The sequence below is a fragment of the Mytilus trossulus genome, chromosome 12, assembly GCF_036588685.1.
Source record: "Mytilus trossulus isolate FHL-02 chromosome 12, PNRI_Mtr1.1.1.hap1, whole genome shotgun sequence".
Lineage (NCBI taxonomy): Eukaryota > Metazoa > Mollusca > Bivalvia > Mytilida > Mytilidae > Mytilus > Mytilus trossulus.
The window spans coordinates 3546438-3562168 of NC_086384.1; the positions used below are offsets into that span (position 1 = coordinate 3546438).

Below are 15731 nucleotides of genomic sequence, written 5' to 3' on the forward strand. Positions count from 1 at the left end.
CCCTTTTTACCATAAAAATAGACATGATCTTGCTCCGAAAGATTTGTATTTCAAGGACAGGTATGTCTGTGGCTGTAACATGTATGAAACCCATTTTAATAATCAGAGTAAACTTGTAATGTAAACACGACTATGAATGTTTGCTCTGATGTATTCATACATAGAATGAAGACTAGATTTAGTGTTAGGACTTTCTAACCTTTTGCTTCTGTATGAACAAAGTTTGTGTAAAAAGTGTTGAGAAAGAAAATAGTGTCTCGGGATGTGCTCAATTACAATCAAATATCATTGGAGGAATTATATCATAATTATAACTACGATTTCTAAATTCAGGCCAATTCTTGTTTATCTTTAAGTAACACCCCCTCTTATTTAATAAAGTTAAACTTGATATTTTGTCAATTCTTATCAAATTTAAAACGTCTTTTAGTCAAAACATTATATGTTTTGTTACATCAATTAATGTTAATCAAAAAATTCAATATAATGTTGTTTTATTTTTCTTTCTTTTACTGTTTATAAGTTTGGGATTTGTAGTTTCTGGGCATTCTTCCTTACTGACACATTCAATATAAACAGTTCCTGAAGAAGACGGTTAAAATGATATCTTTAGAATTCAGAATAGTTTAACTCATAAAGTTTGGCCTTTGTAGCGTCGGAACTTTCTTTCTTCTTACTACATCCTATAAAGATAGTTCCTGATGTAGACAAAGCAAGGGAAATCTTTAGAATCCAGAAAAGTTTAACTCATAAAGTTTGACCTTTGTATTGTCTGGAATTCTTTTCTTATTAACACATCCTATATAAATAATTCCTGATGTAGAGAGAGCAAGGGAGCATGGACCTAAGATCCCCATGTCACGGAGATTAAAGTAAGTAATACTTTGTCCTTGGTCAGTCAGTATATGCAATAAATGATTGTTCATATCAGTAACAATGATTTTATCTAATGGTGTTGTTAGTATTACTACAGGTTTTAATTTATCCTTCCCTGTGTTAACGTCAGGGTGACCAGTGTAAGTCCCTAGAATGTCTCCTCCTGATGATAACACGACCACTCTAACTCCACCTTCATCATTTAACCAATCTATCACACAGGTACTGTTACCATTACTGGTACAGATTAAATGTGAAGGGTAGGTGAATAATTGTTTGTTATGTTTGTCATATTCATATTCGTTTAGTTGTTTTCCTTTCTGATCCATGACCACTTCTACACGTCTTCCTGTGGCAGGGAATGGTTTTCCTGAAGACCTAGCTCCTATGACGACTCTGTGATCATTGGTCACATGGATACAAGTTGGTAACAATGGTTTTACATCATACTTATAATCTGTCATCTCCCCTGTCACGGCGTTGATTAAATTTAGTTTAGTCCCATCATCTGGCAAGACAAGAATATTTTTTGAATGACTTTTTGCTATTCCCTAAAACTCAGTGTTTTAACTTGTCATAACTTCAATTGTATTTCCCCTAAGTTTGACATGTTGTAACTTTGATCCGATCTGATCCCCCATCCACATAGAACCATCAGAACATACTGCTTTAAAATGAATATAAGTGAGATTTGTTGCGTAAACTTTAAGGATGTATTTTTCTGACTTTTCAGTCTCGTTCAGTCTGGTTGAAATCTCGTTCTTAAATTATTTCCAAACCATATGATAGAAGTGAAAAATATCAATGAACTTTAAAAATATTATAATCAAACATAACTCGGTGAAAAAATTGTGTATTTACGATGAACGGTTTTTGAATAATCCAGTTTTCAAATTTTACGACCATTTAAGTCAGTATTTTTAATCAAAATTTTGAGAAAATGAGTGAGGGATACAAAAAATGATTTTACAAGAATAATATACATCCCATCTCATTTTGGTCTTTTCTAATTTCTTAGATATGTATTTTTTCAATCATTTATAACAAAAAAGTTGAATAAATATGCATTTTGTTCTTTAAAATGAGAAAAATCATAAAAATACAAAATTGGCAGTATGGTAAATTTTACACAAAAAAGCATCAAAATATGATAAAACTTTCTTATATTAACACCTACCTATAGTTTTTGTAAGTTAAATTTATTCAGATTGGTCCACTTCATCTTTATGGAAAGTATGAAAAAAAGTTTAATTGTGGAACTGTGATTTTTTTCACGATAATAGCCCAAAAATAGGTAAAAATCGATGAAAAGTGAGAAAATCATCAAAATTGGGCATTTTCAAAGGGCCGTAGCAAAAAAAGAAGCACACCACCATATGATTTTTTCTTCACCAATTGTTTTGTTACAGTCTTATAAACCTAAAAATCAGGTTAAGAAAAAAAGTTTAATTCTAGAAATTTTTGGCTCCTCAGAGGTGTACATCCTTAAATTTGAATATTTGTAACTTAATTTCAGACTTCTGTTTTGGCTTCAGTTCTACTTTGCCTTCATTATAGTCTTTTTCTTCAATTAACTGATGTCCATTATGGACCTTGGTGATACACTTGAAACAGATTAGTTGATTACAAGTATTACAGAACAGACAACATGCATGATGAGGATGTTCATCACACTTGACTTCACTGAATAAGAATGTGTCCTTTGACCTTTCAGGTTTTCCTATTTCATTTATATTCAGAAATTGATGATCCTTCGCAATCTTTAGATTATATAAGTAAGTCACAAATAATACATTTCCATTGAATCTTATTTCCAGCTTCACATAGCTGACATCCAACTGAAATTTGACCTTTTTGTATTGAATTTGCAAACGTTATTTTAAAATTTAAAGTTGACTGACATTATTACGTCCTTATCCAATTATTTATATATACATATATATATCAATACCGGTTAAATTTTTTACATGTGTTAAGTTTTAACATGGTCTTATTAGAGGTATTTAAATTTTATTTATTTAGGGTAAATATACTGTCAGATATTTTAAAGATTGAATATGACCATTTTATTCAGATCATAATATGTTGATAAAAAATGGTATCTTATGCAAACACGGTGATGTAATTGATAAGGGTCATTATTTTACTTTATGTACACTCCTTATATCATCCATTCATATCATTTTACCCACGGAATTTGTTAGTTTCATTAGCCCTGACTCCCATAGCAGCATGTGATTGTATAGCAACGGGTATCAATGCCTAATGCGGTTTTTCGTGGAGTTCGTGTTGTTTCTTCGTTCAAAAAATAGTCTGGTGACCATTATTTGTTTTTTAAATTTAAAGCCCATTGTTATGTCTACCATCTGTAAAATTTAAAAAAAAAAAAGAAAGACACAGCTGCATGTTCAATGGGAGATAATTCTGAGAAGTTTAGCAGTCAAAGTTTGTTTTCAAAAGTTTTCGAAAAAAAAAAGATTTTCTTTTCCCAGGAATAGATTGATTTTAAACATATTTTATTCATTAAGATATGAAAAGGATTGAGCAACAGGCACAGCCTATAAAAGCTCTCTCCATATTACATGTTCAAGGTTTAACTCAATTATAACAACTGTATTTAAAATAATGCAATATAGTGGAACATGCATGCTACTTATGAGCACACACGAGAAAATAAATGTTTACAGTGTTACTTACTAAATGCAAAGCATATTTTAAAAGTATATATAGGCAATTACTCATCATGTATTCAAGAACCTTGAAACATGCAAATATCCTTTATAAGTCATTAGAAATATATATATATATGGCTTGAAAGAGACACTAAGCTTGCTTAGTGGATAAAATGAATTAATGTTTAAGTGGAGAAGAAAGAAAATAAAAAATAAAAATAAATGAAACAAAAAATAGGTAAGTTTTAAACAAAACGATGAGTGTCACTGATATATTTATGAACAGATTGAAAAATAGCAATATTCATATCATATGAAAATAATCTGTTTCCAAAAAGTAATAATTCAATATTTATATCAACATTATCAGCAATGGAGATAATGGAATCAAGAATAGATTACCTTTAGTTAGTCGTGTTTGGTGAATTTTGGATCCTCAATGCTCTTCAACTTTGAACTTGTTTGACTTTATAACTATTTTGATCTGAGCGTCACTGATGGCTCTTTTGTAGACGAAACGCGCGTCTGGCGTTCTAAATTATAATTCTGGTACCTTTGATTACTAATTAAATATTAAATTTTTCAGTAACTTTTTCATCATGATGAAAACTTATTACAAAATTGTTTAAATAACATCTCTGTGATGTAACAGAAATGCAACCTTATATATAAAGTGGAAATACCCACACATCTGAATAATTGGCGAATTTTTCTTAGGGAAACACAGATGCTACCCCTGCTTACATAAAGCTTTAAAAAGGGTAATAACTCCAGAATTGTATAAGCGACGATACCCAAATTTGTACTCGATACGAGTTTTGTGATATTAAGCATTATGTATAAGTTGTGGCAAACTTAAGTTAAAGAACGGAAACACAAAAATCAATAACTTTTCTATTTTGAAAGGGGCATAACTCTAGAACTCTTAATGTACCGCCGACAAAATTCAAACTTGATCTGATTTGTGTGGTTAACGCATTGTGTATACATTGTACATTTCATAACATTTGGTTTAGGCAAACTAAATTTAGAAATCAGAAATCAATTTTTGTAGGTACGGACGAGCTAAAGATCTCTAAATGATCCCTCTACTACGGCGGGAGCATAACAAAGGTTTGATGTAGTCCATGGAAACTTGGAATCCATTGAACAGTAATTTGGCATTTTTAACTCTATTTAATTAAACCTTTATAAAGATATTTGTACAATTTTCCTGATGTTTAAAATTCAAGGACAAATAGTATAGAAGTTATCATATAATGTTTAAGTACTGATTTTTGTCAATTTTACATTCAAAAGTTTAGTTAATAGGTAGGAATTTTCCTAAATCGATAAATTTAGAAAACCTGAATCAGCTCCATCATATTCCAAAAGAATAATTGAAGCATGAAGAAAGGTACACTTACATGTTAAATGTAATGTGTACCAGGATATGAAATAAAACACACAAATGTATAAAGGCGATTAACTGTAATATAAACACAGCATAAACTTATCAGGTAAAATGTAACACGTATTTTAAAATACAAGGTGTATAAGATGCTCTTTGTGAAATATATGGATTAGGTAGGGAGCATGTGTTTACAAATGATCTTCATGATAATCTCAGTATCGAACAAACTAATTAAATAACAAAGTACAGGTAGGGAAATGCTTAATTTTACGTTTTTTTTTTACTATCTGCTAAAAGTTACTATTTTGGATTGATAATCAGGTCACCAATTCTTGGAAAACAATTATTGCGTTGATCATTGATCTTGTGCTCACGTGTCAAATTTCATTTATTTTTCATCCACGGTCTCAACATATTACCACATTAACAATAAATCCACAAAATTCTTTTTAGGGAGCAATTTTGAGGTTTATGCAGATTGTAATGTTTTTATTTATTTCAAGATGTAATTAGAAAACTGACCATTTTGCCTTGATGTAAAATGATCGCAGTAAACACGAATCTCTCTCTCTCTCTCTCTCTCTCTCTCTCTCTCTCTCTCTCTCTCTGAATATAAGCATTATAGATCACGTATAGCTTCCAACAATTCACAAAATATGTCATTTTAGAGACTCAGATACATTTCGTAGTGGGCTTGTTTTTCATACGCAATGTAGAAAATTCATAAAAATGCAGATATAGCAAAAGAAATCATTAGAATTCAGATGAGCTTAACTCATATGGTTTGCCCCTTGTAGTGTCTGGACTTTCTTCACATTTAAAACATTCTATATATATATATAGTCCCTGTTGTAAATAGAGACTCGGGGGTAAGGGAGTTTGATTTTTATGTCACAGATATTGTAGTAGCTACTAATGATAAGTTGTCGTTTCTCAGTCAGTTAATGCAGTTAATGACATTAGGGTGACCAGTGTGAATCCATAGGATATCTCCTCTTGAAGATAACACGAGCATAAAAACATACTGGTACAGGATGAATAAATGTAAGATCTGTTGTACAATCTTTTAATATTTTAAACCTCTGTTTCGGAGTGCTTTTATCAGAACCTTCTTCGTCAAATATCTCATGTCACTTATAAACTTTAGTGATACACTTTGACAGATAAGTTTGCCACGGCTGGTTGTATTGTTATTCCCAATAGGGTATCACCAGCCAAATAGTCAGAACTTCTGTGTTGACATTAATTATCATTGATATGGTCATAATTATAAATTATGTTTACAAAAATTTGATTTTTTTCAAAACTTAGGCTTTTTCTCCTCAGGAATATATGACCTCAGATGTATTTGACAAAACGTTTAGGAATTTTTGTCCTCGCTGCTGTTCAACTTCGTACTTTATTTTGCCTTTTATTATAAATTTCGAGCGTCACTGGTAAGTCATTATGTAGACGAAACGTGTGTCTGGTACAAATACAAATTTTCTATTCTGACGATTTCTTTGACGAGTTAATTTACAAGTATTGCAGTTAAGACAACAAGCCTGTTCATATGTTTTTTCACACTTGGCATCACGGAACCTAATGTTTCCTTTCAATCTGCCTGTTTTGATATGTTATATATGTTAAATAGTATGTAATATTTGGTCATTCTAAGGTCAATAGAACCGTCCTTACACTTGTCACAAATTAGTAAGTTACACTGAATACATTTCCGGTATATCTTATGTCCACCTTCACATAACTGACTGTGATTTATCCTTTATGTAAAGAACTTGAGAACGCCTATCAAAATTTATCAGTGTCTGTAGGAATAATTCCTTGGCTGCAATCACTACTATATATCAATTTAAATCAGCTTTATATACGGTCTAAATCTCTTTACCATTGCAACAATAGTGAATATTTTCCTTCTCTACATTTTGCACATTTTTTTCTTTTCTGAGCCAAAGGAATTATACTACTGTGTTTCATGTTAAATGATGTATAATTTAGATACACATGTCTGTTCTAGAAAGAAATACCTGATTCTTTCTTAAAATTATTCCACTTCCAGCAAAACTTTATATGAACTCGAGACTGATATCAATTTTTAAAAACCTTTTAACTTAACGAAAAACTAAGTGTTTTCTAACCAAGGAATAGACTACCTTAGTTATTTTTGGATATACATTTTGTAATGTCGGTCTTGAAAGTTCTTTACTTTCGTACTATATTTTGCCGTTTGGTTTGCTTTGAGTTGAGCCTCTCTGGTGCGTCAAAGTAAGAAAGTTTAATTCTGGTATCAATGAAGAGTATATACTGACTAGTGACTTACATTTCAAACAGTAAAACCAACTGTCTAGTTATATAAAAAGTGGGAAACGAGACACAAATGAGAAACTTGTGTCTGTAGAGTCTGAGTTACATTGTACCCGATCAAATATATAACCCATTGTGAGACTGTGTACTCTCGGAAACAAGGAAAGCAAATGCAGTATGTATATGTTGAGTGCATTTTATTTTCAGGTTCAGACATACTGAAGGTAGCCTCACCTCGATGGTATATGGTGATATGAACGGTACTTCCTGCTTCAACAAATTGTAACTTCAAACATGTCAAAGATGCTGGGTCCAATCTACTGAATTGAATACTCATTAACAATACGCAATGGATATAGTACAAACAAACATTGGGACCAAACAGAAGGTGACAAAACAACGTGACGCTGATGACAAGTTCGGACTGTATAATGTTCGGGCTGTTTTATTCCTCATTCTGTGGTATATATTCAGTGCCTTTACATTGTTCTTAAACAAGTATATTTTATCATCACTGAAAGGAGATCCTGCAGTACTAGGTATGTTCTTAAAAAGCTTGTACCTAGAGTTTTACGTTGTTTCCAATGAAACTAAAACTAGGGAATCACATCAACTACTAGTATAAGCAAAATCTAAGATAGAAAATGGAAATGGGAATATTTCAGAGACAACAACCCGACAAAAGAGCATATAACAGACGGAGGCCACCAATGGGTCTTCAACGCAGCGTAAAATCCCGTACCTGGAGGTGGGTCTCAGTTGGTCTTAAATAAAAATGGACGTCACACTAAATTCCGAAATATATAATTAAACAAAACTAAAGTTCATGATCAAGAAACATACAAGACTAACAAAGGCTAGAGGCCTCTGACTTGGGTCCGTTACAAAGGTGCAGCGGGGTTACACTCCCCCTCTCCCTATACCTCTAGCCATTTTTTTTATTAAAAAAACACAACAATACGCACAGTCAAAAACCTTTTAAAGAAGTAAGAGTTCGATGTCAAGATAGGTAACGAAAGAAACTAAGCAAAAGGACAATGAAACACAAATTAACAAAGGACTACTAGCGGTTACTAACAATAAAACTGATTAAGGAAGTATGTCTTCATCATGAGAAAAATCAAGCTCAACCCCTTCCGTTAGTTGTTAAGTATCATAACATCATAAAATATACGAGAATAACATAACCCATATCATGTCAACAACTGGTTTTACAACGGAACAGACGAAAATACTGAACTGCATCTACAACAAATGCTAACTTATATTACTTTTATTTTTTGTCTATCTGATGAGTTAAGCATTTTTCAACTGATTTTTATAGTTCGTTCTTATGTTGTACTGTTATACCACTGTCCCAGGTTAGGGGGAGGGTTGGGATCCCGCTAACATGTTTAACACCGCCACATTATTTATGTATGTGCCTGTCCCAAGTCAGGAGCCTGTAAGTCAGTGGTTGTCGTTTTTTTATGTGTTACATATTTGTTTTTCGTTCATTTTTTTTTTACAGAAATAAGGCCGTTAGTTTTCTCGCTTGAATTGTTTTACATTGTCTTATTGGGGCCTTTTATAGATGACTATATGCGGTATGGGCTTTGCTCATTGTTGAGGCCGTATGGTGACCTATAATTGTTAATGTTTGTGTCATTTTGGTCTTTTGTGGATAGTTGTATCATTGGCAATCATACCACATCTTCTTTTTTATATTACATAAACACTGATTATTTTATTACCACTGCTATATTCCTTACTTGGTACAGGAAATTTTATGAACCTTTGTTTACGGCTAGCCAAACATCCCCCTTATATGGCAATGTTAAAACCGTTTAAAAGAAAACAGCATTACGTGATATGAATACAGTACAAATAAACGCAATTACACTCAGGGCTGAGAAATACATATATAAATAATATAAGAGTACACTATAACATACACCAAACCTCTATTTCTAATGGATCTTTTTGGTAGAATTTTTTTGTAAAGACTTCTTTGATATTAAAAAGATGATTGTTTTGTATAATAAACCAGAAAAAAAGGGAATTTAAGTCATACAATGATTGAAATGTATGTAATTTTGTCTCCCTACCAGAAAATGATACATATCCTTTGGATCAAATGTCCTTTGAAATCATCTAGCCCCTTTGTGATCTTAGGTACAATGAATGGTGGTGTAAGCTTAATTTTTGAATCTGCAATAAAAATTATGTGGTAAATACTTTTGGTTTTATTTAGGTGGCATGCAAATGGTAATGACAACCATACTTGGATTTATACAAATGAATCTTCCATCAGGGTTTTATAAACCCGTCATACGAGAAGGGAAGCCACCTAAATTCTGGAAAAATATGATATTACTTGGTTGCATGAGGTAATTAATATTGAAATATTTCAGAGCGATTAAAATCAACAGGTAACAAGGAAAAATAACTTCATGATAAACTTTAAATAAAACAATGATTCACGAAACACATACATAAAATTACAGATTGAGCCGCATAAATCTAATTATGTGTGATAACGTGCTCTAGTAGAGTAAATAGAAGTTTCTGTTCTGCAGTCGTGACAATAACATATTGGTCTATAATAGAAAAAGAACTGTTGTAATTCAGCAGAAATCTTGTTTCATCCTAATTTTCTGAGCCTTAATATCATCTTTAAGAAAAATATATAGACCTCTGACTTATTGAATTACCTATTAATGTCATATTGTCAGTAGTATATTTCCATTATTGCATTTTGCAAGAAGACAAGTTGAAATATTAAAACTCTAGTCAATATATCAGTAAGAAAAAACTTATCTGAAATTATTTAATGCTTCAAGCCGGAAATAATTAAAACTCTTATCCCTTTATTGCTGGAATAGGCATCTAGTGCAGTGAAATTCGAACCGTTAACGTTTATAGTAATAAAGCATTTATTTCAATTTACATACGGACTTTCCAACACCAAGAGAAGAACCAGTTGTAAACAACAACAAGCCAGCTTGTATGACATTCCAAATGAGAAAAATTAAAAACGTACCATAAAGATCGCCTTTTAAACCCGTGAGAATTCAAATTTCATTCAAATCAGAAATAAGAGATGACTTGTTGAGAACCAAGACCTTTAAACTGTGTCATACCAACATGGATGTATACTACAAGTTCGTGGCTTGCGACAGAACAAAATATTGAGGGCGGGTTAAACATATTTTAAGCATTCAATCACCATATAAAATGTGTGTTATTCTGGCATGAGTAAACCCCATTGAGTTGACTTTTATTTAAATTTTAGATTTTGCACCGTATTCCTAGGGCTAGTAGCGTTAAAGCATGTAGCAGTTTCACTTACAGAGACAGCTAAAAGTTCAGCGCCATTATTTACGTGTTTTATTTCGTATGCTTTGATTGGAGAGTACACAGGAATTTACACATTTATGTCTCTGATTCCAATAATGAGTGGATTGGTCCTGTGTTCTGAATTTGAACTTAGTTTTAATGCTAAAGGCTTTATTGCAGCCTTAGCTACAAATTTAACTGATTGGTATGTATACATAAATGCAGTCTTGAATTTTATACTTATATATTAACTGGTCCAAACACCTTAAATTAGTTTGTATATAGAAAAAGAATTATTCAAAAAGTATACATATTTTATTTTTGGACTAGACATAAAGACAACTGTTAAATTGTCTATCTGAGTATATTTGTAGACACACATACTAAGTATATAACTATAAAAAAAAACAATATTGAAATTACATTTGTGTACATACATAAAGAAATGTGATGATAAGTTAGGAAGGGAAAAGCAAATACCAACATCATTTAAAACAGCCTATGACGACGAAAAATAAATATCAATATAGCAAACAAATTACGCCCAAAAGTCAGCAACAGTCTACAAAACGCTAAACTGAAAACAAAGGACTGAGTAACATGAATACAAACAAACCTCAGAGGAGGGGGTCGTAAGTGCTATGGGGCGGTGATGCACAAGTAGCACTAGATCAATTGTGCATGGCAATTGTAAATTCGGTTGTATTTGTTGACTTCAAAATTGAGTAAAAGAAACTCAATCAATTGCGTACAGGGTACAGGATCCGTATCGTAAATGTGGTTAAACCTCGATAATTCGAACTTGAAGAAGCTCGACAAACACTATTCAGATTAATCAAGGTTTGATTCAGGAGATGTCGTGTAATCCCGTATCAATTATATAATTTTTTTTACTGAAAAAGAAAGGTATGTTAAGGTATCGTATTTCCCTTGGTGATCTATAAAATAAAATTGAGAATGGAAATGGGGAATGTATCAAAGAGACAACAACCCGACCATAGAAAAAACAACAGCAGAAAGTCACCAACAGGTCTTCAATTGAACGAGAAATTCCCGCACCCGGCGGCGTCCTTCAGCTGGCCCCAAAACAAATATATACTAGTTCAGTGATAATGAACGACATACTTATTTCCAAATTGTACACATGAAACTAAAATTATAATAATACAAGAAAAACAAAGACCAGAGGCTCCTGACTTGGGACAGGCGCAAAATTGCGGCGGGGTTAAACATGTTTATGAGATACCAACCCTCCCCCTATATCTCTAGCCAATGTAGAAAAGTAAACGCATAACAATACGTATGTATACATGTAGTGTTTTGCACTTCCTTATTTTGATTTTGAAACAAACACTTTTTTAACAATCATATATTTTTTTGTACCAAGTTGTCCTGTACTGCAGACCTCAATTAGGTCGGAATCTCACCACGCTACTGTTTGAAACACTTTGAGATTTTATCTTTTATGTCTTGTTTTTTTTTGGGTCACACATCGTTATCAATATAATAATATGTAATGCGACTTTAATACAAGTGAGAGGTTTAGCTAGCTATAAATCCAGGTTTAATCCGCCATTGTCTAAATAATAAAATGGCTGTACCAAGTCAAGAATATGACAGTTGTTATCAATTCGTTTGATGTGTTTGAGCTTTTGATTTTTCTATTTGATTATATACGAACTTTGCATTTGAATTTTCATTGGAGTTCTTTTTTTCTTTTTTTTTTCTTTGTGTTATTGGAAGACTTATACAAAAAATTACATCGGGAAAAATGTACTAGTATAAATGTGTAATTTGTAAACCTAAGTTCTCTCTACTTGTATTAGAGCGATTCTGTTGTTTTTGGGTTTGTCAAATATTATTTTTACTCAAATTATTTTCATTTATTGCATACTGCTTTATCTGTCTAGATGAGGAAAATCTACATGTAATTGAAATCTTTTTTCTTTTCAGTTTGCAGAACGTGTTTTCAAAATCATTAATAAGTGGTGAAAAGTACAGATATACGTAAGTAGAATTTATTTCAATTGAACCTCAACAAACAATATTGAGGACACAAATGTATGTGCATCAATTGAGACGAGCGTGATTTCCTATGGAATTGACAGTATATACATCTCTGGTTATATATAGCTCAAGTATGCTTTAATAAATATTGATAAAATCATTTTAGTGTTATTATCTATGAAAGAGGGGCGAGAGATACCAGTTGAAGATTCAAACTCATAGATCGAAAATAAATTTACAACGACATGGCTAAAACCGAAAAGGACAAACAGACATATAATAGTATACAAACCACAACATAGAAACCTAAAGGCAAAACAACACGAACCCCACCAAAGACCGGGGTGCTCTCATGTGCTATGGAGGGTAAGCAGATCCTGCGCCACATGTGGCATCCTTCGTGTTGTTCATGGTACTAAAACCCCGGTAAATAGTATTATTCTGTAGGTCACATTCGTAAATAGGGAATTATATCTGTCTTTCTATTTAATGACAAACAAAAATTTAGGAAAGTAGAGCAAGGACTGTGATAGATGTGAAACCGGTTGCGTCGACAGAAATTAAACGTGAACGTCTCCTGCTTTATATGCATCGCCTACCATGAATAACACTAGTTGTTTACCTAATTTAAATGTGTTTCGGTCGTAATAAGAATACATTTTTGTTTGGAAAAAAAAGAAGGTTATAAGTAGATTGGTTTGCCAATGACATGATAATTGAAAACAAAAATTATTTACTATATTAGATTAAGCACAAATTGTAAAATTTAAGTTTCATAAAAAATCATCTTCCAAAGTTTCAACATCAAAACAATACATGACAGCATACTTATTCTTCAGTTTCACAGTAATCATTTGGCTTTCATTCTTTGAAAAAGACGAATTCCACAAAACACTGCATACAAAACTTTAGATGGATCTTCATGATTCCTAAAAGCAGAAGTGAACTATGTGCTCCGGAAGGGTAATTATTCTCTGTTCAACATGTGGCACTCGTTTAATTTATGATTATACAAGAACATATGGGGTGTTATCCATCCATGACACAAATCAGTTCATGCACAGCAAAACAAGACACAAAAAGCAAAGGAACCGCGATTTTAAACAGACTAGCCAAATTGCAATTGTACAGAAGTACATAATCAATGTCAATTCCAGCTTATATATTCGTGTACAATTGTTCCTCTATTACAGGCCTGTGGAACTACAATTTTACACTAGTATTTCATCATTAGCTGTACAAATTCCAGCGTGTTACTTCATGATAGATATGGGTTCTACTAGTAAGACATTCGATACTTTTACGTTCTCAGCTTACGTAGTTGATGGAATATGCTTTCACTTTCAAAGTCTATCAGCCTATGTTCTGATGAGCTACATATCACCGGTTACTCACAGGTAGGTGTAAACTTATCTATATATATATTTTTGTTATAGATGGATTCTGATGCCTTCAGTTGTAACGTTCTTTGTATGCTTTGATAAGTTAAATGTTGTGTTTCGAACACAAATAAACGGTACAATGATGGATGAGTCACTCTCCTATAATAGTTATCAAAGGTACAAGTTATAATTTATTACGTTAGACGCTCGTTACGTCTACATAAGACTCATCAGTGACGCTCATATCAAAATATTTATAAAGCCAAACAATTACAAAGTTGAAGAGCATTGAGGATCCAAAATACCAAAACGTTGTGCCAAATACGGCTAATCTAATCTATGCTTGTGATAAGTAAATCCTCAGTTTTTCAAAAATTTCAAAGTTTTGTAAACAGGAAATTTATAAAAATTACCAAATTATTGATATTCATGTCAACACCGCAATGTTGACTACTGGGATGTGGCATCGACCCAGTGGTGTAAATAGTTATCAAAGCTACCTATTTAGTTCTATATCCTTTACCAACTGCAGTTTATGGTATTATCGCACCGCGGGTAATTTTATCACGTTGTGATTGGTTTAACGCCGTCATGTGCTGACCCCATATGAGACCGTAAGATGTAAGGGAATTTCATAGGGGTCATGATGCGTTATATGATGCTCCTTATTGCTATTCTGGTTTCTAGATGAATGACATTTGGCAATGAAAGTGTGCAAACAGGATACTATCAACCAACTTAAATTTTTTTCGGGCGATTTATTCTGTGTGTTCTTTCGTGAGTAGGAAAATATCACGAATACTTATCGTCGGAAATATCTAACACTTTTCTCTCTGTTAATACAATAACGAAAATTAAAAAAAAACACGCAAATAAATCAGTATCCGCAAACCTAAGTTAGTTTAAAGTATTCATTCAGAAAAAAGAGGGACGAAACATACCAAAGGGACAGTCAAACTCGTAAATCTAAAACAAACTGACAACGCCTTGGCTAAAAATGAAAAAGACAAACAGAAAAACAATAGTACACATGACACAATACAGAATCTGTATTTGAATTTTCTCAGACATTTCTGTCAAGCTCTTGTAAAATTTGTATATTGTATTTTCTGTTGCAGCGTTGCCAATACAGTTAAACGAGCATTGCTTATTTGGATATCTATATTATTATTTGGTAACCCTATGACATTTCTAAGTGGACTAGGGACTGTTATTGTTACCATTGGTGTTCTCTTGTATACCAAGGCTAAAGAGGTGGACCACAATAGGAGAGAACTTATACAGAGTTATCCAAGGCTTGGAGAAACAAAAGATGTTTGATTTTTAAATACATATGATAAGGTTCGTGTTTCTATAGGATACTTTATGAACCTTCAATAGGAATTCTCAACTTGAACAACAGCTGGTTTCATTTTCCATTTTCTACATTTGAAAATGCCTGTACCAAGTCAGGAATATGACAGTTCTTGTCTATTCGTTTTTGATGTGTTTTGTTATTTGATTTTGCCATGTGATTATGAACTTTCCGTATTGATTTTCCTTTGAGTTCAGTATTTTTGTGATTTTACTGGTACCTTTAATAACTGTTTACTGTTCACCATTGAAGACATAATTTTTTTTTAAACATTACTTACTTCTGTTTGTGAATTACAAAATGTGATTGGCAAATCATGTATTATTTGGTGATTGGATTGTGTTGTTCGTAAGTTCTGTAATTCTTATTTTTAAGTTTGCTTGAGCCAAATATTATTTGTTCCTCTTTTTCTTTTTCTTTTTTTTGGG

The 15731-nt window shown here is 32.3% G+C and overlaps 1 protein-coding gene across 1 annotated transcript; it reads left to right on the forward strand.

Moving 5' to 3' along the window:
- Positions 1–7451: 7451 nt before the first annotated feature.
- Positions 7452–15429, forward strand: LOC134693037 (solute carrier family 35 member E2A-like). The gene is made up of 6 exons (XM_063553733.1): positions 7452–7781; positions 9476–9611; positions 10517–10765; positions 12514–12567; positions 13761–13964; positions 15068–15429. The coding sequence occupies exons 1-6, from the start codon at positions 7592–7594 to the stop codon at positions 15267–15269; spliced, it is 1035 nt and encodes a 344-aa protein (XP_063409803.1). The 5' UTR covers positions 7452–7591; the 3' UTR covers positions 15270–15429.
- The last annotated feature ends 302 nt before the right edge of the window (positions 15430–15731 follow it).

Coding starts and splice junctions, on each gene's coding strand:
- LOC134693037 (XM_063553733.1), top strand. CDS start 7,592: ATGGATATAGTACAAACAAACATTGGGACCAAACAGAAGGTGACAAAA. Junction 9,612..10,516: donor ATATTACTTGGTTGCATGAG/GTAATTAATATT, acceptor TTTAAATTTTAG/ATTTTGCACCGTATTCCTAG. Junction 10,766..12,513: donor GCTACAAATTTAACTGATTG/GTATGTATACAT, acceptor TTTTCTTTTCAG/TTTGCAGAACGTGTTTTCAA.